Source organism: Myxocyprinus asiaticus, chromosome 1 (genome assembly GCF_019703515.2).
Source record: "Myxocyprinus asiaticus isolate MX2 ecotype Aquarium Trade chromosome 1, UBuf_Myxa_2, whole genome shotgun sequence".
Lineage (NCBI taxonomy): Eukaryota > Metazoa > Chordata > Actinopteri > Cypriniformes > Catostomidae > Myxocyprinus > Myxocyprinus asiaticus.
In genome coordinates, this window is record NC_059344.1 from 61,790,738 (window position 1) to 61,814,028 (window position 23,291).

General features: G+C 37.5%; 1 protein-coding gene across 11 annotated transcripts in view; it reads right to left on the minus strand.

Annotated features, from left to right (window-relative positions):
- Positions 1-14,270, minus strand: part of LOC127442073 (neogenin-like) — a 213,355-nt gene extending 199,085 nt beyond the window's left edge. For 3 of the 11 annotated variants that reach the window (XM_051700145.1, XM_051699843.1, XM_051699927.1), the window contains exon 1: positions 13,534-14,266. In XM_051700145.1, the coding sequence (XP_051556105.1) occupies positions 13,534-13,606 (73 nt within the window). In that variant the 5' untranslated portion in view covers positions 13,607-14,266. Of the gene's footprint in view, positions 1-13,533 lie in introns of all 11 variants that reach the window. The other 8 variants (XM_051700079.1, XM_051700009.1, XM_051700305.1 and 5 more) reach the window with 4 other exon arrangements.
- Between the last annotated feature and the right edge of the window lie 9,021 nt (positions 14,271-23,291).

Genomic DNA, 23,291 nt, shown 5'->3' on the forward strand with positions numbered 1-23,291 from the left:
AATACAAATATTTTTCATTAAAGACCCAGTAACACTTTACAATAAGGTTCCATTCATTAACATTAGTTAATGTATCAGGTATCATGAATAAACAATGAACAATATCTTTTTTACAGAATGTATTAATCTTATTTAATGTTAGTTAATGAAAATACAATTGTTCATTGTTAATTCAAGTTAGTTCATAGTGCATTAACTGGTGTTAACACATACAACTTTTGATTTTAAAAAATGTATTAGTATATGTTGAAATTAAAGGGATAGTTAACCCAAAAATTTTTATTCTCTCATCATTTACTCACCCTCATGCCATCCCATATGTGTATGACTTTCTTTCTTCTGCTGAAGACAAATTAAGATATTTAGAAAAATATTTCAGCTCTGTTGGTCCAAATTCTGACACTGCAAGGCAACACAAAAGTAAACCTTATGACTCCAGTGTTTTAATCCATATCTTCAGAAGTGATATGATAGGTGTGGGTGAGAAACACATAAATATTTCAGTCCTTTTGTACTATAAATTCTCCTCCCTGCCCAATAGGGGGCGATCCGCATAATGAATGTGAATCACCTAGAACACAAGAAGAATGTGAAAGTGAAAGTTAAAAGTTGTCACGGCATCCTCACCATATTCTCCCACATCAACGTTCTAGGAAAGGCGCGCATGAAAACTCGTTCAGCGGGAGACGCTGATGTAAACACAGAGAAGGTGCGCAACGGTTAAATCCATCCGTGTAGCACATGGTGACTGAGTGCGAATGCAACTAATATTATAAAATTCAGTATCTGCTATTATACACAAACTAACTTTTGCTGGAAAACTATAGCATATCATGTGAAACATTAGTGATTGTTTTTACATTTATAATGCACTTTAACTGATGGCTTCCAAGCAGGGCTGTAGCTAAAGGGGGAAAAGGTGGTAATGATTCTAGAGGCCCACAGGTCCAGGAGGGCCCACAACAAATTTTAAACAGTATTTTTTTCATATGAAAGTGGCCCAGAGGAATATACAGTCAGGAGGCCCTGAATTCCTTGCTACGGCCCTGCTTCCAAGACGATCAAGTTATTCTCAAATTTTCAACAAAACGTCATCCACGTTAGCATGCTATATAATGTTACCTTGGTGACACATTTGAATCTGCACAATTCACAAACAATGAGAGTGTTTAGACCTAAATGCAAACCAATTTGCTGATAAATATAAAAAAACAGCTCATTCAAAAAAATCTGACAATGCAAGTAAACGTTATTCTCTGCTATTGATGTCAAAATGTAAACAAGCATGCGCCCAACTAGAGGTCGACCGATGGGTTTTGCTGATACCTATAATTAAGGTGGGAAAACAGACCGATAGCCAATTAATTGGCCGGTGGTTTTAAAAATGTATAATATGAATGAAAACTTGCCACTCAATGTGAAATAGTGCTGAACTTTAGTAAGTATTACTTTCCATGGCGATACTTTAAGAAATGACTTAACACTGTTCTAACCATTCGAACAGCTAATGTACATTTGCCCGTCCTCTCCACCTTGTCGGCAATGCAATTCTCCAGTGCAGCGATTAGTTATAAACAAATTAATTAACAAACCACCTTTGGTTGTCTTGAATGACTGATTTATCGTACCATGACAATAATAATAACGTGCATTTTATATATATATATATACCTAGGCTTTTGTCGATGTTTTAAACCCGCGTTTGAAGCGTCCGTCTCTATAAATAGCCAAGTCATGTTGCACAACAAACTCCAGTTCAGACTGTAGAACCCTCCAGTTCCGGCCACAGAGAAATGAAACCAAAAATAACTATCGGAGTTGATTTTTTTCCAATAGCCGATAGTTAAAAAAAGCAACTATCGGCCCTGATTAATCGGTAAATCCGATATATCAGTGGACCTCTACACACAACACTTGCGCACACTGAATAGGCTGGTAAGAACACCAGGGAAAAGATGCTCAAATTCCTAATGCGCCCCATTAAACAGTCAGCATATAACGCAGGTGTGTCGTTCTAAAAACTGTAAAGACTGGTCCTGTTAGGTTTCATGATGAAGTGCAATGCTAGAAAACAGGTCATTAAGAAAGCTCCAGAACCCTTTCCATGGAGCTAGCAGCAGAGAGAAGGATGGAGAGAGAACAATACTAATTAATGTGGTTGTGGTTGGGAGCAGCCAGGCTGCCCTTGCATTGTTGGAAAGGAGAACGAAAGCTAAAAATGTGAACAAATTGGGTCAGCTTTAAATGGGTTCAAATAAAACTGTTTTTGTTCCCAGAGAGCAGAGAAACATGCAGTTTTGCACTTCTAAAAAAATGGTTTTCGACATATGACAGGCCATATTTCCTCAAATCCAGCATCTGGTATGGTTTGACTTGTTGAAATACCTAACTCTAATTAGGCCTGTTGCGACTATTAAATAATCGTCTGATTATTGTGCATTTCAAATTCCAATCACATTTTAATGCCCAAATATGGACATTTTAAGCGAATTTATAAATGCCATCAACAGCGCATTTGTGTGTAATTCAGTTGAACTCTGAGAGTCATTGACCCGCACCACGGATGTCAACCAACTCTGATGGGCGTGCCATCAGCAGAGGCTTGCGCAAACTCCGGCGAAAATATAAACAAACTAAAATAAACTTTCATAGTAAATGCAAAGTGCTCTGGTTTCACTTTAATATAACGATCATGTAATGGTGAATGTTCCTGGTGTGCTGCGATAAAATGATTAAAGGAAATTTCACAGGTTTTGATTCACGAGATATAAGGGCTTGTGAGTTTAATCACATTTTTTTATATGAGTTCCAAATTGACCAAAACTAAAGTTGGCCAAAAAGAAAATATTTTAAGTATTTAGAAATATTTTGATATGTAAAAATTATTTTTCATGTCATTCATAAGTTTTTATAGCCTTAAAAGGAAATCATATTACCTTCTTTTATTATTTTACTTATATTTGAAGTTAAATATGTTAAAATGAAAGGTGTATGGAGCACACATCCTGTACATTCTGTACATTAAGAAATATGACAATTTATATGACAATAACTCATGAAAGCCCTATAAGAGACAATTAATTGTCATAGCCCTAAACAGAGAATTAATCGTCATAATCGTAATAATTTTTTGACAAAAAAATTATTACGCCCTACTAAGTATGAACCTTCACTTACAAAAAAGTACCAAAAATGGTTTTAGTACATGGTACCATGGCTTTCTGGACATATAACATGGTAATACCATAGCTTTTGGACATGTACAATGTTAATACCATGGTTTTAGGACATGGCACCATGAAAATACCATGGCTTGCATCATGGTATCATGGTAGTAACCATGGAATTCTTGGAAGTATCATAACATCGCTTTCATAAAAGTACCCTCACAGTACCAAAAATACCTTGATATTACTACCTGACATTAATTCTGACATTGTGAGGGCTACAGAACATGATCACATCAAAATCAGATCACTGCAAATGGCCTACCAGAGGCTCTGACTGAGGTTTACTTTACTTCACCACCAAGCCTGAGCATTGATAACACACATGCATCATATAATCTGCTCCAGCTGCTGAGGCTGGCAAGACACACACCAGCAAGAATTCAGCCACAAAAAGAAATCCACAGGGAACAGCAAGCACTCGCAGCCCAAATGAGGGTGTTGACCACCAAACATTCCGTAGGCATGACCATTTCATCGAAATTCCTTCAACAAAAAGCTGTACACTACATCATGGCTATATGTGTAGACTGGTCATTTTCTCAAACCCGACACTAAAATATTGCACTCAGTAACTCAATCGTGACTCAAATTCTTCACAAGTGGCCCAAGCCACACCTCAATTTAGAAACTAACACTAACTAATTTCCAATACAGAAATGCTGGTGGCCACACTAATCTGTGTTGAAGTTAAAGGAATGGAACTCTGCCCAACAAAGGCAAAATGCAGTAACTACGTCAACTCTGAAACTGAGGAAAATGGCTGATTTCTGATTGTTCAGCCAAATGTGGATAACATTTTCACACTACATTTTCTCCATCGTTAAGCCACAACCGTCTATATGGGATAGATCCTATTCCAAGGCTACATCCACAGTAATACAATTTCGGTTGAAAACGCACTGATTTTGTTATACTTTTACGCCTCTCATACTGGAACGACATTGTCCTCCACTGAAAAATGCATCACTTTCGAAAACACTGAGTGATTGCAAATTTTAAAATGAAGTGTGTTGGTCAAATAACACAAGTAGTGTGCCATTCAGAACATATAATGCCCCACTTCTTCTACAAGGACAATGATAGGGTTTTGTGTTCTCAAAAAGAAACCTAACAGAAGCGTTCACAAATATCAGGTACAACTATTCATCAGCAATTTGCCGCCAGTACAATATAGAAAACAACTCCAATCAATCACAATCCATTTACATGCTGCTATCCAGCCCTCATTTGCACATTAGGCAATTAGCCAAAAGCCCACTGTCCACCTAAATTAATAAAGACTGAAACTCTCAGCTGGGGGTTATTGTAATGCCCTGTTTCCAGTGAGATTCAACTGCTGAAAATACATAATTTATTACTGTGATATTGATCCTCTTTGTTCCCTGACATCTGAAAACATGCAGCTGCAACAGTCCCATGACTTTAGATAAGTCATCAAAATGCACAACAGAAAACAACAGACAGCTGCAGTATATGGCCAAACAAGCTATCAAGCTGAGGTGATGCTGCTACACAGTTGAAGCTAAATGTTTTAGTGATAAGTGTTTAAACTACAAAATAAAAAAGGCATCCTTCCATCTGTGATAAAAACATCCCACATCAAATAATGTAGAAAAAAAATTAAAACACAACACAGGAAAACCGAGTATGCATACAAAAAAGTAATTTGGCAGTACCATGGCACAACAATCACAGCAACAGGTCAAGTCAAGTTTATTTTTAAAGCACATTTAAAACAACAGAAGTTGACCCAAAGTGCTGTGCAGGATAAATCAATATTAACAGAATAAAAATTACAAAAATAATAAAATAAGATAAACATTCATATAAAAGAGAAAATACATGACCACTGAAGGTACCATCAGATGGTACTACTATGGTACTTTAATATAAACTATGGTAATGAATTAGAATTATATTCAAATACCATGATATTTACAAGTTCAAGTTGTAAGAATAACATATGTTACATTAAAGAATGGCACATAAAAAAACATGGTATTTCCATAGTACATGCCTAAGAACCACAGAAATGGTAGTTGTTCAATTGTTTTTGGTACTTTTCTTAAAAAACTAGTACTATGTCCAAAAAATATGGTGAAGAACATAGTACTTTCTGTTAGTGTAATATTCTTTCATAAATGCTACTGCAATATAACTTTATTAAAACCCCAATTGGGACAGTATGGAAATATGCTAATAAAAACAAAAAGGAGTGATTTGTAAATTCTATTCACCCTGTGCTGCACTACAACAACACATTATTTTATGTTTTACCTTGTGAATTTAATAGTTTTTATATATATATATATATACACACACGTATAAATCAGATGATTGCAACACATTCCAAAAAAGTTGGGACAGTTGAGTGTTTACCACTGTGTATCATCACCATTTCTTCTAATAACACTGATTAAGCATTTGGGCAAGCAGATTTTTCCCCATTCAGCCATTATGCAGGTCTTCAGCTGCATAACTGTATAGGACCTTCGTTGCCGTATTGTGCACTTCATAATAGAGATAGACCGATAATCGGATTTTCCGATATTTGTCCCGATATTCAAGCATTTTTCTTTAATCCGATATCATTTTTGTAATATCGGATCCACCGATAACTGGCTCTATCTAGCGGGAGTTTCTGAAATTGCACGCAACATGGCCATTGCAGCAGTGCGTGTGAGAGGAAACAGTGCTGGGTGTTGTCCACTGGTAACGTAACTTGATTTTGCAATGTATTGCTTGAATTAATACATTTTATTAAAGAGCACCTATTATGGTTTTTCAAATATTACAATATAAATATTATGTAGTGTGTTATATAGCTGTTTGTGAATGTAAAAAAGTCTACAAAGTTTCAAAAATCAAAGTGCACGACAAATGGAGTTATTGACACCCAAAAGAAAGAACTGATTCTGAACACCTGGAACGAGTCGTTAGTAATTTCAGCCTTACTTCCTGTACTAACCTACGTAATTTGGTAACAAAAAAAACCCACCTCTGTTCTGTTTACATGTACAGCCAGTGCACGCTGTTAGCCTCTGCTAACCGGCTAACTCATGTTATTGTCAAACTACATATAAACTTACCTCTGAGAAACATCCTGTTCACGTCGTGCTTGCGATGGTAGTTCGGGTTGATTTTCCGATGTATCACTATCGGACTCGGGCTCAAATTGGTAAGGTAAAAAAAGCTGAAACTAGGATATGGCAGTGGGCGTTTCCTTTCCGACATGTGCTGTAAGCGGTAGCCCAATCACAACAGACTGGGACATCTGACCAATCAGAGCAGAGTAAGCTCTCTGAAAGGAGGAGTTTAGAATGAATCCTTTAGAACGGATCACTGAACGAGTCGTTTTTGGCACTGAAAAAAAAAAAAGGTAATGCTGCAATTTAAATTATGAGCAAATTAAAGTGTTTTTTGACATTGGATACATGCAAATCTATTGTATGAGACCTTTAAAACAAAATTAGGCACATTTAAAACAATAATAGGTGCACTTTAAATGTAACAGCCATTCATGCTCTAGTGAGATGTATTACATAAAAGCTTGATTTGTAGTTTAAGTGCTAGGAAACGGAGACGAACTCAAGTGAAGACAAATCCGGTAAACATTAACATTACTTCACATGAATCAACTCGAAGAGCCTTAGATGAGTGCATGTTGGAAAAATTTTATTCTCTGTTCACTGTTTATTAGTCTTGTAAAGTTGCCTTTTAGGTAGACAAATGCTCATGTTCCAATGGAATGACTGCTGTATGTCTGAACGGCCACCGTATGCCAGCGCAGCTGGAAGAAGATCCACTTGTTTCAAATTCCCTAACTTATATTAACATTTACTATTAAACTTTATTTCGCTATGAATCATCATTTACAGTTGAAGTCAGAAGTTTACATACACCTTAGCCAAATACATAAATTCAGTTTTTCACAATACCTGACATTTAATCGTAGAAAACATTCCTTGTCTTAGGTCAGTTAGGTTCACTACTTTATTTTAAGAATGTGAAATGTCAGAATAATAGTAGAGAGAATGATTTATTTCAGCTTTTATTTCTTTCATCACATTCCCAGTGGGTCAGAAGTTCACATACACTTTGTTAGTATTTGGTAGCATTGCCTTTAAATTATTTAACTTGGGTCAAATGTTTTGGGTAGCCTTCCACAAACTTCTCACAATAAGTTGCTGTAATTTTGGCCCATTCCTCCAAACAGAGCTGGTGTAACCTGGAGTCAGGTTTGTAGGCCTCTTTGCTCGCACACGCTTTTTCAGTTCTGCCCACAGATTTCAGATTTAGATCAGGGCTTTGTGATGGCCACTCCAATACTTTGACTTTGTTGTCCTTATGCCATTTTGCCACAGCTTTAGAGGAAAGCTTAGGGTTATTGTCCATTTGGAAGACCCATTTGTGACCATGCTTTAACTTCCTGGCTGATGTCTTGAGATGTTGCTTCAATATAGCCACATCATTTTCCTTCCTCATGATGCCATCTATTTTGTGAAGTGCACCAGTTGCTCCTGCAACAAAGCACCCCCACAACATAATGCTGCCACCCCCATGCTTCACGGTTGGGATGGTGTTCTTCGGCTTGCAAGCCTCACCCTTTTTTCTCCAAACATAACGATGGTCATTTTGGCCAAACAGTTCAATTTTTGATTCATCAGACCAGAGGGCATTTCTCCAAAAAGTAAGATCTTTGTCCCCATGTGCACTTGCAAACTGTAGTCTGGCTTTTTTATGGTGGTTTTGGAGCAGTGGCTTCTTCCTTGCTGAGCAGCCTTTCAGGTTATGTCAATATAGGACTCGTTTTACTGTGGATATAGATACTTGTCTACCTGTTTCCCCCAGCATCTTCACAAGGTCCTTTGCTGTTGTTCTGGGATTGTTTGGCACTTTTTGCACCAAACTACGTTCATCTCAAGGATACAGAATGTCTATCATTCCTGAGCGGTATGATGGCTGCATGGTCCCATGGTGTTTATACATGCGTACTATTGTTTGTACAGATGAACGTGGTACCTTCAGGTTTTTGGAAATTACTCCCAAGGATGAACCAGACTTGTGGAGGTCCACAATTTTTTTTCTGAAGTCTTGGCTGATTTCTTTTGATTTTCCCATGATGTCAAATAAAGAGGCATTGAGTTTGAAGGCAGGCCTTAAAATACAGTAGTACACCTCCAATTCGGTACACCTCCTATCAGAAGCTAATTGGCTAATTGTCTAAAGGCTTGAGATTTTCTTGAATTTTCCAAGCTGCTTAAAGGCACATTTAACTTAGTGTATGTAAACTTCTGACCCACTGGAATTGTGATATAGTCAATTAAAAGTGAAACTATCTGTCTGTAAACAATTGTTGGAAAAATTACTCGTGTCATGCACAAAGTAAATGTCCTAAACAACTTGCCAAAACTATAGTTTGCTAATATGAAATCTGTGGAGTGGTTAAAACATTTTTTTAATGACTTCAACCTAGGTGTATGTAAACTTCTGACTTCAGCTGTACACGATTACAGCACTGTGGAAATTAATTATCTCTTTCAAGTAAAAGTGTTGCCTAAACACAGACATTCAAGGGGCAAAGTACTCATGTCACAATAAATGTGTCTAAAATAGCTTTGTGTTGGGTGACAATGAGAGCATTGATGAGATTTGCGTCATTTGCTGCAAGATAGGCTGCAGATGTGCTGCTCACTGTAAAACAAAAAATATCAGCTCTGTCAGCAGGTGTTTCATGAGGCAGCTCCTAATCTAGAAATCGATGAAACATTAATAATAATTCTGATGACATTTGGGATGGACTCTTTAATCGCAGCGTTGTATTTATTGGGGTCCTGGGGCATTCTCCCCCGTAAGAACATTTTGTACATATTAAAGTTAAATGCATCAATCTAGTGCACATTGAGAGCAAAACTAAGAGGTTAGATCTATGAACAACTTTGTGCTCTTGTAAACAATTCTGTGCTCTAGTAGTAATATAATCATAAACACATTGCTTGTATAGATATGAATGGTGATGACACGGCAAAAAAGTCACCCACAAAGCATGGTAAACGAGATGGAGTTTCACGCAGTTCACAAATGATCAAAACACAAAATCGACTACAGCATACATTTGAGCCAGGGCTCGACATTAAGCATTGTCATGTGCTTGTCCTCTGGACAAGTAAATTGGTCATTCACTTGTCTGAGCAAAAAAGTTACTTGTCCAGAGAGAAAAAAAAAACATTTAAGTTACATGCTCAAGTAACATGTCAAAGTTTATGTTGTATATTTTTCTAAAATTATGAACAATGCCCAACCTAATAGTGTACCTATGCAATCAACTCAATTCTCTGCGACAGAAATGTAATCTGCACTGGGTAGGGGAGGAGGTTATTGTCATATGGTAATTATTTTGTTACGTATGGTAATCATACAAAGAAAAGCCTCCATTGCCACCATTTACTGCAGGGATGATCACACTTCTATGGAATAAGATCTACTCTTTCATCATGTTATTGCAGCAAGATCTACCATGTACAATAAAGGCTATACATTATCACATTACCAAAATTTCAGTGGTTGGTAGTGAAATTTGATGATTCTCAATACCAGCTTCAAAACCACAACAAATAATAACACTAACTAATATGTTAATTATGGAAGAATGGTTTCAAGCTCTTAAGTAATTATTCAAGACTAGTAAACAAACAGTAATTAAATAACAAAAATTCTAGTATTCAAGTAAACATTCAGAATGAAATGCAACATAAAACTACTACTTGTCTTCACTGTATGATTATAAAACATTAATAATTGTTAAAGCTACTAAAGTTATCCAGTCAAGAGCAGTGAGTGTTTTCTCATTTTACTGTTATGGTTGTTTGATTATTATAATGACACACTAGACAGCAGCAGGTCTATTAATTAGCTTACATTTATACTTACAAGTCCGACATTTTAATACAAATACGCTTTTTTCCTCCACTGTTTACGTTCACCTTAGACATCACTCTCTGTGTTTACATGAATACCTAACCAAGACGGGCATTTTGGTAGAATTTTGAAATGTAATTGACCGTTCATGTGCGTATTAGCATGAGCATTTTCGGAACGCATGCGCATGTTCACCACACACACATACGCCGCCTGTCAATCAAACAGGGCGCAGCTGTTACTAGATCGCTAGCGAATTATAAAAAAAATATGCACTCTGGATTATTTTCAACCAGAGAAGTCTGTGGTGCTTCTGGACAGTGTTGATGTATGGCTTCTCCTTTGCATAGTAAAGCCTTAATTCGCATTGTGGATGCAGCAGTAAATGGTGTTGGGTGACAAAGGCTTACCAAAGTATTCCCGAGCCCATGTCATGATATCCATTACAGACAAATGATGGTTTTTGCATGTCTGTGTAAGCAGAGAGTGCAGGTGCTAGACTGGCTTGCCTTCAGTCCTAACCTGTCTCCATTTGAGAATGTGTGGTGCATTATGAAATGGAAAATATAGCAACAAAGGTCCCACACAATTGTGCAGTTGAAAACCTGCATAATGGATGAATGGGGGGAAATTCTGCTTGCTAAACTTAACAAACTTGTGTCTTCAGTGCTCAAGCGCTTAATAAATGTTATTAGAGGAAATGGTGATGTTACACAGTGGTAAACACTCGACTGTCCCAACTTCTTTGGAACGGGTTTCAATCATCTGATTTGAAATTAGTGTATATTGTCAATTTGTCAACAACAACAACAAAAAAACTATTAAATTCACAAGGTAAAACATCTAATAATGTGTTGTTGTAGTGCTTGCAAAAAACTCACTTTTTTTATTTTATTAGCATTTTCCATATTGTCACAACTTTTTTGGAATTGGGGATGTATGGTGTGTTAATAATAAATAGAAGGAACACAAAATATTTCTAAAAACCCATTAAAGTGAATAACATTATTTAATTTTTTGGAGTGATTCCCAAACATACAGCTTTAAAAAAAAATAAAAAAATAAAAAAAATTAATTGATGTTAGATAAACCCTTTTCTTGTTGTTGGAGATTTGGATGCAGATGCTGTGGCTTAACTAAAGTGCAGGGAAGACTTGTGCATTCTGCAGATCTCTTCCAGTGCTGAGTGGATGAAGACAAGTTTGTGAGTGTTTATGTAGTTTAGCATGCTGTTTACATTGTCTGCAGGGAAGCCATCATCTCACAATTCTCTCACAGCAGGGTTAAGCCGATAAGATGGGATGCAAATAGGACGCATTGACAACTTTTATATATAAAAAAACAAAACAAAAAAACAATCCTCACCTGAGGTTATGCCCATTTCCTTTACAGTGAAATGAAAAGTTGGAATGCCTTTATCAGCTAGATGTAGGTGACCTAACCTTCATGAAACTGCCTATGGTTCACATTTTTGCATTTCTGGACCTCAAAAATGTGTTTCACATAAACAGATATTTTCAGAAGAGGACCTCGCAATTAGTAACTTGAAACTCACTCTCCACATGTAGGTCCAATTCTCTGGAATCAATCAAAAGTCCCAGAGGACCTCCCTGTTCCCCCCTTAATCTCCTTGTTTTATTACTTTCCAGAGAGAGTCGGCTCATTCCACCCAGCTCCCCATTGCTCTCTTTGTAGAGATCTCCAGCAAAGCCTGTGATTTTTACCACAGAGCACATTGCTTTTCATGCACTCTCATCAGCCTCCGCATGCAAGAGAGCCCAGCCGCAACCTCTACTATGGCCTGCTCAACATACGTGATCATTTCATACTGTACAACCACACAGATCAAAACTGATGCCAACATGTTGCTGATAAAAATAAATAAATAAATAAATAAAAAATATTATGAATCATACAAGTTTAAAGTAAGCCTTTTCACTTTCACTATAAACAAAGACAATCAAATATTCAGATTACTGTTTCAATGCACCATGGCAAACATCAGCTCCATCTCTAATATTCATAATGCAAGCAACAGTTTTTATCCCAAGCAAAATGTAATGGCCTTTCACTCTTCTTCATAAAATTGTGCCCACATCAAAATGAGCATGCATATAATTTCTTACTTAAAACACATGCCATTCTTCGGGCATCTCAACAAAAAAACTCTCTCGCGTGGTATGATGCAAAAGCTAAAAGTCTATGATCTACAGTATTCCATGCATAAATCTGATCCACAGAAATATATGTAAAACACATAGGCTATATAATGTGCATGTTCATGTGTGGTTTTCATTGATATAAGAGCAACATACATGTTCATATCTGCAACATATGTTTTTTTTTTTTACACTCCATTTTCATATTTAGCTTGGATATGTGAAAACAAAGAAATGTCACTGTATATATGAAAATGTATAATGTGTGACAATAATAAAGGCTTTCTTCTTCTATATTTTCCCAAATAATAGTGGACTCTGAATATGTACATACTGTATACACCCAAATACATGAACTATAATTGTATACACAACATGTTCACATTTGGCCATATATCAGATTTCTGTACACACACACACACTCAAAAGGTGCTTGAGGTGTATATGGCACTCCAAAAATGTATTAAATACAATATTTAATTAGGTATTGATCACCAAACAGACATTGTGTTGTTATTATTAATTACTATAATTAATAAGAAAGTCATACACAATAAATAATTATTTATTATTAATATTATATATATATATATATATATATATATATATATATATAAATATTAATAATATTAATAATAATATATATATATATATATATATATATATATATATATATATATATATATATATATACACACACACACACACACACACATATATTATTATTATTATTTTATTTTTTAAATGCATGATTTCCTGTAAAGCTGCTTTGAAACGATGTGTGTTGTGAAAAGTCCTATACAAATAAAAATGACGAGACTTATATTATTGGAAAAGGAATTAGGTTTTCCATTCAGGTTAATACAGCTCATAATGTTAAGGTGTTGATGCAGAATGCACCTTTGTAAACAATGTGTCTTCTAAGAGCAAAGATAAAGAAGAAAAGGACATTACACACGTTTTGATTTATCTACATTCTTTGAGGCTGTCTCAACAGTGTGTGTGTGTGTGTGTGTGTGTGTGTGTGTGTGTGTGTGTGTGTGTGTGTGTGTGTTGCATTGTTGTGGTGAACTGGGGGCAAATCATTGATTTTGAGTATGAAGTGAATTTAGATGAAAATGCTAGTCACACGTGCTCATTTCTGCACTTCCATACATTGACACACATTTCAAACTCAAGAGAAACGCTGTGGAGAAAGTTGCAGACATCTTTAAATTCGGTCTTACCTTTAGCAGCATGTGAAACGATGATTGTGAGGCAGAAAAGAGAGAGGAGCAGCAGGGCTCCCCGCTCCGCCATCACTTAAAACACGAACAAGAGAAGTCTGAAAAGGCTCGGACGCGATCCGTATTTAAAATCCCTGTGCACGAGCGCTCGGCTCAGCTCAACAGTGTGAACACATCCGGACCGAGTTACTTCCGAAAGTTGCCGAAGGAAACATGAAGCTCGCGCAGTAGAGAGACTCGGTCAGCCGTGGAAATGTGCTTGAAAACTTCAACAGGCGACGGGACAAAATAAAAAGCAATCCATATTTACGAGATTTGCACGACGCCGAACTGAAGGGAAGCGAAATCGAAGGCGTCAGTGCAGGCATAACGTGTAAAGGTGGAGAGGGAGAGAGGAAGATTCAGTCCGGACAGTTGGAGGTATTTTTCACCGATCAATTGAGAGAGAGCGAGCAGCAGGAATCCTGATCGGATCCCCGGAAAACAGGGGACGGATTCTACCGCGATCCGGATTCATCAAACATGGCCATCTCAAAAGCCTGGAATAAACATTTTATTATTATTATTAATATTATTATTATTATTATTTTATCTTGACGACTTGTTTGTAGTTTTCTTTCATGTTTATATATATATATTTTATTTATTTATTTTTTTTATTTTTATTTTTTTATTTTTTTTTATTTGTTATAAGCCCCCTTGTTCATGGACCTACCCATGAGTTATATAAAATATTTTTATAATGAATTTAAAGGGATAGTTTACCCAAAAAGTGAAAATTCTCTCATCATTTACTCACCCTCATATCATCCCAGATGTGTATGACTTTCTTTCTTCTGATAAACACAAACGAATATTTTTAGAAGAATATCTCAGCTCTGTAGGTCCATACAATGCAAGTGGATGGTGACCAAAACTTTAAAGCTCCAGAAAGCACTTAAAGGCAGCATAAAAGCAACCCATACGACTCCAGTGGTTTAATCCATGTATTCAGAAGTAATATTAAAGGTGCGGGATGTAAGATTCAGAAACCCTTGATATTAATGACACCTGTGGCCGTTAAGTGAACTGCAGCCAGCTACCTGTTGCTAGTTCTCGCGCTCATGCACACTCTCCATAGGGACGTGAGTGAGTGAGCATCGACCAAAACAATGATGTAACGTACAAATAGACTGAACGTGATTCACCGACATCATGCTGATAGATGAGGTAGCATAATTAAAATTACACAGTTATGATTGTTTTACTACAAACTTTGAGACTGTATATTATATTTGACTCTCCAGTGCTGGAACAGGGCTAAAACAATGTGTGGATATAGGTCTGACTATGTGAGACTGTAGTTTGAAGTAATCACTTTTCTTTGCATGATACATTGACTGCATTTATACAATAGCCTATGTCTCATTTAAGACATAAGGGCTCATTTTGTAAGTTGCGTTACAAGCCGTTCACACATTGGCAAAAAAAAAAAAAAAGGCGAATATTACATGAAAATTGTTACATATTGCACCTTTAAAGATGTGGGTGAGAAACAGAACAATATTTAAGTAATTTTTACCATAAATCTCCACTTTCACTTTCACTAAAAGATTTTCTACTTTTTTATTTAGCAATTTGTATTCCTCGTGCATATCGACACCTGGTGGTCATGGCTGGTCAAAGGTGGAGATTTATGGTTAAAAAAAAAAAGTACTTAAATATTGATCTGTTTCTCACCCACATCTATCAAATCGCTTCTGAAGACATGGATTTAACCACTGGAGTCGTATTGATTATTTTATGCTGCCTTTATATGCTTTTTGGAGCTTCAAAGTTCTGGCCACCATTCACTTGCATTGTGACGACCTAGAGAGCTAAGATATTCTTCTAAAAATCTTTGTTTGTGTTCTGCAGATGAAAGAAAGTCATACACATCTGGGATGGCATGAGGGTGAGTAAATTATGAGAGAATTTTAATTTAATTTGATTCAAAAACATCACAGAAAAACTTGCATTTACTCGATCCGGTTGTTTTCCGATACATTTTCTATGAACATTTTAATGCATATTATTATATGCTACACTATTTCATATAATAGTTTGTTTAATACATTTTTAAAACTGATACAGTATAAATCAGGTATGAGTGGAGAGGCTCTTTAGGATTATATGATTTCACATTTAACATATATGCCCTAAGATACCATCATGACTTCTGTAACATAGCGGCACTTTGTTTGTTTTCTTAAATTCATAATTAAGACTAAACTACTTGCTTAGTACAGACATTCAACTGCCAACAACAAAGGCTTGTCATTTCTTCAATGGACATATTCACTTGGAGGAGCTCCACCTACTGGCAGATTTACTCACACCTGCTTACAAAAAAGATTTTGTCAGCACTAAACTCTGTGAATTTCAAATGCAAATACCATGATATTCTGATGTGTACCATGATACTGAATGATTACGATATTGAATGATATTTCAACCTATTTATGAGATACAATGTTTTGAGATCTAAACATGATGCTATGCTGCAATTTTTAGAAAGTCTAATATTGTACAAGCACTGCTCACCTAAATAGTGTAACATGATTTAAAAAAAAAAAATTACACAGTTTTTTTTTTTTTTTTTTTTTTTTGGTTCCTGGGCAGTAAGTGTTATTTCCTAATTGCTTATGCCTCAAAAGTATAGAAAATGGCTATTATTCCCCACAAACTTTGCTTTTGTGACCAGGACTGTGATATTTTGAAATGTACCTATTTTCCAGAACATTAAAGATAGATTCAGTGCTGAGTAAACTTGGAGTAATTTCTAGAACTTTCTAGAACTTTCCAGTAATATAAATAGTAGTATAAATACAGGGGCCTTAAGTCCACCAGTTCAGTTTAGTTCCAGCTGCCTAAGTGGATACATATCTGCATTTTTCTGAGATGGCATCAAGAGGCTGCAATCATCCGGCAGACGCATTTTGCTATGTCTGCAGCCAATTTATCAAGACAAGAGCGAAAAGTAGTCTTAGCTAAGATGTGTGAGGTCTACAAGGCATATTTCGGCATGCCTGTCGGGGATCAAGACAAACCCTGGGCACCTCATTTCACCTGCGAGCAAAAAAACTCTGGAAAATAAGATGGACAATTGTTGCTTGGAATTTTCAGAATCAGAATTAGAATGAGCTTTATTGCCAAGTATACACATACAAGGAATTTGTCTTGGTGACAGGAGCTTCCAGTGTACAACAATACAAAAACAGCAACAAGACTTGTATGTATGTATAAATATATATATATATATATATATATATATATATATATATATATATATATATATATATATATATATATATATATACACTATATTGCCAAAAGTATTCGCTCATCTGCCTTTAGACGCATATGAACTTAAGTGACATCCCATTCTTAATCCATAGGGTTTAATATGACGTCGGCCCACCCTTTGCAGCTATAACAGCTTCAACTCTTCTGGGAAGGCTTTCCACAAGGTTTAGGAGTGTGTTTATGGGAATTTTTGACCATTCTTCCAGAAGCGCATATGTGAGGTCAGACACTGATGTTGGACGAGAAGGCCTGGCTCGCAGTCTTTGCTCTAATTCATCCCAAAGGTGCTCTGTCGGGTTGAGGTCAGGACTCTGTGCAGGCCAGTCAAGTTCTTCCACACCAAACTCGCTCATCCATGTCTTTATGGGCCTTGCTTTGTGCACTGGTGCGCAGTCATGTTGGAACAGGAAGGGGCCATCCCCAAACTGTTCCCACAAAGTTGGGAGCATGGAATTGTCCAAAATCTCTTGGTATGCTGAAGCATTCAGAGTTCCTTTCACTGGAACTAAGGGGCCAAGCCCAGCTCCTGAAAAACAACCCCACACCATAATCCCCCCTCCACCAAACTTCACAGTTGGCACAATGCAGTCAGACAAGTACCGTTCTCCTGGCAACCGCCAAACCCAGACTCGTCCATCAGATTGCCAGATGGAGAAGCGTGATTCGTCACTCCAGAGAACGCGTCTCCACTGCTCTAGAGTCCAGTGGCGGCGTGCTTTACACCACTGCATCCGACGCTTTGCATTGCACTTGGTGATGTATGGCTTGGATGCAGCTGCCCGGCCATGGAAACCCATTCCATGAAGCTCTCTACGCACTGTTCTTGAGCTAATCTGAAGGCCACATGAACTCTGGAGGTCTGTAGCAATTGACTTTGCAGAAAGTTGGCGACCTCTGCGCACTATGCGCCTCAGCATCCGCTGACCACGCTCTGTCATTTTACGTCGCCTACCACTTCGTGGCTGAGTTGCTGTCATTCCCAATCGCTTCCACTTTGTTATAATACCACTGACAGTTGACTGTGGAATATTTAGTAGCGAGGAAATTTCACGACTGGACTTGTTGCACGGGTGGCATCCTATCGCAGTACCACGCTGGAATTCACTGAGCTCCTGAGAGCGGCCCATTCTTTCACAAATGTTTGTAGAAGCAGTCTGCATGCCTAGGTGCTTCATTTTATACACCTGTGGCCATGGAAGTGATTGGAACACCTGAATTCAATTATTTGGATGGGTGAGTGAATACTTTTGGCAATATAGTGTATATATATATATATATATATATATATATATATATATATATATATATATATATATATACACACACACATACATATATACACACACACACACACATACACATACATATATACATATATATACACATACATATACACACACATACATACACATACATATATATACACATACATATACACATATATATATATATATATATATATATATATATATATATATATATATATATATATATATACACACACACACACACACACATACACTATATATATATATATATATATATATATATATATATATATATATATATATATATATATATATATATATATATATACACACACACTACCGGTCAAAAGTTTTGAAACACGTACTCATTCTTTATTATAATTTTTTTTCACATTTTAGAATAATAGTAAAGTCATCAAAACTATGGAATAACATAAATGGAACTATGGGAATTATGTTGTGACAAAAAAAAAAAAAATCCAAAATAAATCAAAACTGTGTTATATTTTAGCATCTTCAAAGTAGTCACCCTTTGCCTAAAATTTGCAGACATGTACTCTTGACATTTTCTCAACCAACGTCTTGAGGTATCACCCTGGGATGCTTTTTAAACAGTACTGAAGGAGTTCCAATCTATGTTGGGCACTTAGTGGCTGCTTTTCTTTATTATTTGTTCCAAGTCATCAATTTCAAAAACTTTTTTTTTAAATTAAATTTTAGTTTTATAATGAAATAAATTAATATGGTGGCACAATTATATTTTTGTCTACAAAACAAATTTCAAACATTTAAGCATACGCCTTCAGATCAAAATATTTTTAAGATCATGAGAAACATTTCAGTCAAGTGTTTCAAAATGTTTGATCGGTAGTGTACGTACATACATACATAAACACACACACACACACACACACACACACACACACACACACACACACACACACACACACATATACATAGTGCAAATCTAAATACAAATCGGTTATGTACAGTGCAAGGGAATGTAATGGCAGAAGAGGTAGGATGTGTTGGATAATATAAAAAGACTAAGCTGTGTATTGCACATTAATTATTGCTCAATGGGGCAGTTTTAACTGTTCATGAGATGGATAGCCTGAAGGAAAAAACTGTTCCTGTGCCTGATGGTTCTGGTGCTCAGAGCTCTGAAGCGTCAGCCAGAAGGCAACAGTTCAAAAAGGTAGTGGGCAGGGTGAGTGGGGTCCAGAGTGATTTTTCCAGCCTTTTTCCTCAATCTGGAAGTGTATAGTTATTGAAGGGAGGGCAGGGGGCAACTAATAATCCTCTCAGCAGTCCGAACTGTCCTTTGTAGTCTTCTGATATCCGATTTCGTAGCTGAACCAAACCAGACAGTTATTGAAGTGCAGAGTACAGACTCAGTGACGGCTGAGTTGAACTGTATCAGCAGCGCCTGTGGCAGGTTGAACTTCCTCAACTGGCGAAGGAAGTACAACCTCTGCTGGGCTTTTTCGCAATGGAGTCAGTGTGGGTCTCCCACTTCAGGTCCTGTGAGATGGTAGTGCCCAGGAACCTGAATGACTCCACTGCTGCCACAGTGCTGTTTTGAATGGTAAGGGGGGACAGTGATGGGGGGTTCCTCCTAAAGTTCACAATCATCTCCACCGTTTTGAGCATGTTCAGCTCAAGGTTGTTTTGACTGCACCAGAGAGCCAGCTGGTTAACCTCCCTTCTGTATGCAGACTCATCATCATCTCGGATGAGGCCGATGACAGTGGTGTCGTCTGCAAACTTCAGGAGCTTGACAGAGGGGTCCTTGGCAATGCAGTCATTGGTGTAGAGGGAGAAGAGTAGTGGGGAGAGTACACATTCCTTGGGGGCACCAGTACTGATTGTACATGTGCTGGAAGTGAATTTCCCCTGTCTCACAAGCTGCTGCCTGTCTGTCAGAAAGCTGGTAATCCACTGACAGATAGACGTGGGAACAGAGAGTTGGTGTAATGTAGTCCGGAGAATGGCTGGGATGATGGTGTTGAAAGCAGAACTGAAGTCCACAAAAAGGATCCTTGCATATGTCCCTGGTCTATCCAGATGTGGCAGGATATAATGCAATCCAATGTTGACTGCATCATCCACAGACCTGTTTGCTCAATAAGCAAATTGAAGGGGATCTAGAAAGGGTCCAGTGATGTTCTTCAGGTGGGCCAACACCAGTCTCTCCAATGACTTCATGACCACAGACGTCAGGGTGACAGGTCTGTAGTCATTAAGTCCTGTGATTTTTGGTTTCTTTGGGATGGGGATGATAGTGGAATGTTTGAAGCAGCATGGGACTTCACACTGCTCCAGGATCTATTGAAGATCTGTGTGAAGATGGGGGCCAGCTGGTTAGCACAGGATCTAAGACATGCAGGTGAAACGCCATCTGGGCCCTTTGTTTTCCTTATCCTTTGTTTTCGAAAGCCATGGCACACATCATCTTCACAGATCTTAAGTGCATAAAAGACCTTTATGTTATAAAATTTGTTAATTTTTAAAATGTAAAGTTTTTAATTTTAAAATGTTTTAAAATTTTCAATGTTGAAATGAAAAAATATATCATATATGAAAAATGTTGCTAGAATCTCTTACACATTAGTCATGGGTGAAATAAATGTATTTTTGTAGAAAGGTACAGAGGGGAAAAGAGAGCCATGAAGTTCGGTATCCCAAGGATTTGGCAGGAACCCACTGACCACTCAAGCAACTGCTACTTCTGCATGGTGGACCCTTCCAAACGTCAGACTGGCAAGAATGCTATCGTGTATTGGCTATCGGTCCTTCCTTCATCCATCGCCCCGGTGCTACACTGCCATGAGCTCCCCGTACCCACTCCTCCGGAGAGAGAGCAGCCATCTTTAGAAGAGAGCAGCAAATCAGAGAGCGAGGAAGACGTTGTAGATCCAGATGACAATTTCAGAGGTGGAGCTGAGGAGAGAAACCCATACTTCCCCAACCAAAAAGACCTCAACGACTTGATTAGAGATCTTTGTCCCACCAAGTCCAGTGCCGAGCTTTTGACATCTAGGCTCAAGCAGTGGAACTTGTTGGATGAAAGTGTGCAAGTCGCAGATCAGAGGAAGTGTCACCAACCTTTTTCCAGCTTCTTCACCCATCTGCTTCTGCCACAATGTGACCAGTCTGTTCGAGGCAATCGGAATCGCCTGTAACCAGAATGAGTGGCGCCTCTTCATTGACAGTTCATCCAGGAGCCTCAAAGCCGTGCTGCTCCATAATGGTAACAAATATCCGTCTCTTCCCCTGGCTCACTCGGTGCACCTCAAAGAGGATTACAACAGCATCAAGACCTTGCTGGACACCTTGAAGTATGATGAGTATGGCTGGGAGGTCATAGGAGACTTCAAAATGGTGGCATTCCTGATTGGTCTCCAAGGCGGTTTTACCAAGTTTCACTGCTATCTTTGCCTTTGGGACAGCAGGGACACCAAGGTGCACTACCACAGGCGGGACTGGCCACAGCAGACCGAGTTCTCTGTGGGGAGGAACAACGTCAAGTGGTAGCCACTGGTGGACCCCCCGGAAGGTGCTGATGCCACCACTGCACATCAAATTGGGCCTTATGAAACAATTTGTCAGAACTCTAGATAAGAAGTCGGCAGCTTTCAAGTACCTTCAAGACTTCTTCCCTAAGCTGTCTGAGGCAAAGGTCAAAGCCGATGTCTTCGTCGGACCACAGATAAAGAAGATCCTGGAGTGCAATGAATTCCACAAGAAGCTCACTAGTAAGGAGAAAGCAGCTTGGAACAACTTTATCGCAGTGGTTCGGGGCTTCCTGGGCAATCACAAGGCCGAAAACTGTGTGGAGCTGGTTGAGACTCTGGTGAAGAACTATGGCACAATGGGCTGTAGGATGTCACTCAAAGTCCATATCCTTGATGCTCATCTTGATAAATTCAAGGAGAACATGGGAGCGTACTCGGAGGAGTAAGGCGAGCGCTTCCACCAGGATATACTGGACTTTGAACATCTCTACCAAGGACAGTATAACGAGAACATGATGGGAGACTACATTTGGGGGGGTGATTCGTGAAAGTGATTTACAGTATAATTGTAAATCTCGAAAAACTACTCACTTCTAAATCTTTTGAAGTCGTTTATGAATCTGACTTTATGTGAACAAAACGACACAAATATTTTCTCATTGGAAATAGGTGAATTTCAAAATATCACTGTCCTGGTCACAAAAGCAAAGTTTGTGGGGAATAATAGCCATTTTCTATACTTTTGAGGCATAAGCAATTAGGAAATAACACTTACTACCCAGGAACAAAAATTGTGTCACATAGTGTTATTATTCAGCATTTACTATAATATCAAAATTAAGGAAAGGTGCGGGTTAAATACAAGTTAAGCTCAATTGACAGCATTTGTGGCATAATGTTGATTAACCCAAAAATGTATTACAACTTGTAACTTTTCTTAAAAAAAATAAATAAAAATAAAAATCTTTTGCTGGGTTATGAGGCACATACAATGTTCCAAAGTTCCGTAAAAGTTAAAATACTCATTGTTTTAAAAGTATTTCCACAAGACGTAAACAATATGCATGTTAACATGACTCAGTGTGATAAAATTGCTTATTCTAACTTTGTCTGTGTAAAGTTATTTCCAATTTTACAACTTCATTGCCATGATGCTTAAAACCCTAAAATGACCGTAAAAAGGATGATTTAATCAACTATACAGCTCAAAAAATACCCAGTTTTTAACAGAAGGTTGTAAGTGTTTTTATAAAATTATGAGCTTCACTTTTCTGCCTTTAAACCCTCTTAAAATTGGCCCCATTCACTTCTATTGTAAGTGCTTCACTGCAGCCTCGATTTTTGATTTTTTTAAGAAAAGGAGGGATGAGTTGAAATTAATTATCGTGGTAATCAACATTATGCCACAAATGCTGTCGATTGAGCTTAACTTGTATTGAACCCGGAATATTCCTTTAAAATAAATTAATGGATTGTCAAAAGCTGTATTGCACATCATTTGCTGTGGTCAGATCTGAAAAAAATTACGGGATATATGCATGAGCTCAGATGCTGAATGTTTCTTCATGTTAATAGTGACATTAGATCTCATTAGATCTCTCTCCTCTTGCAGCTGAACAATCTATTCTTGCTTAACTTGAATGTTTGG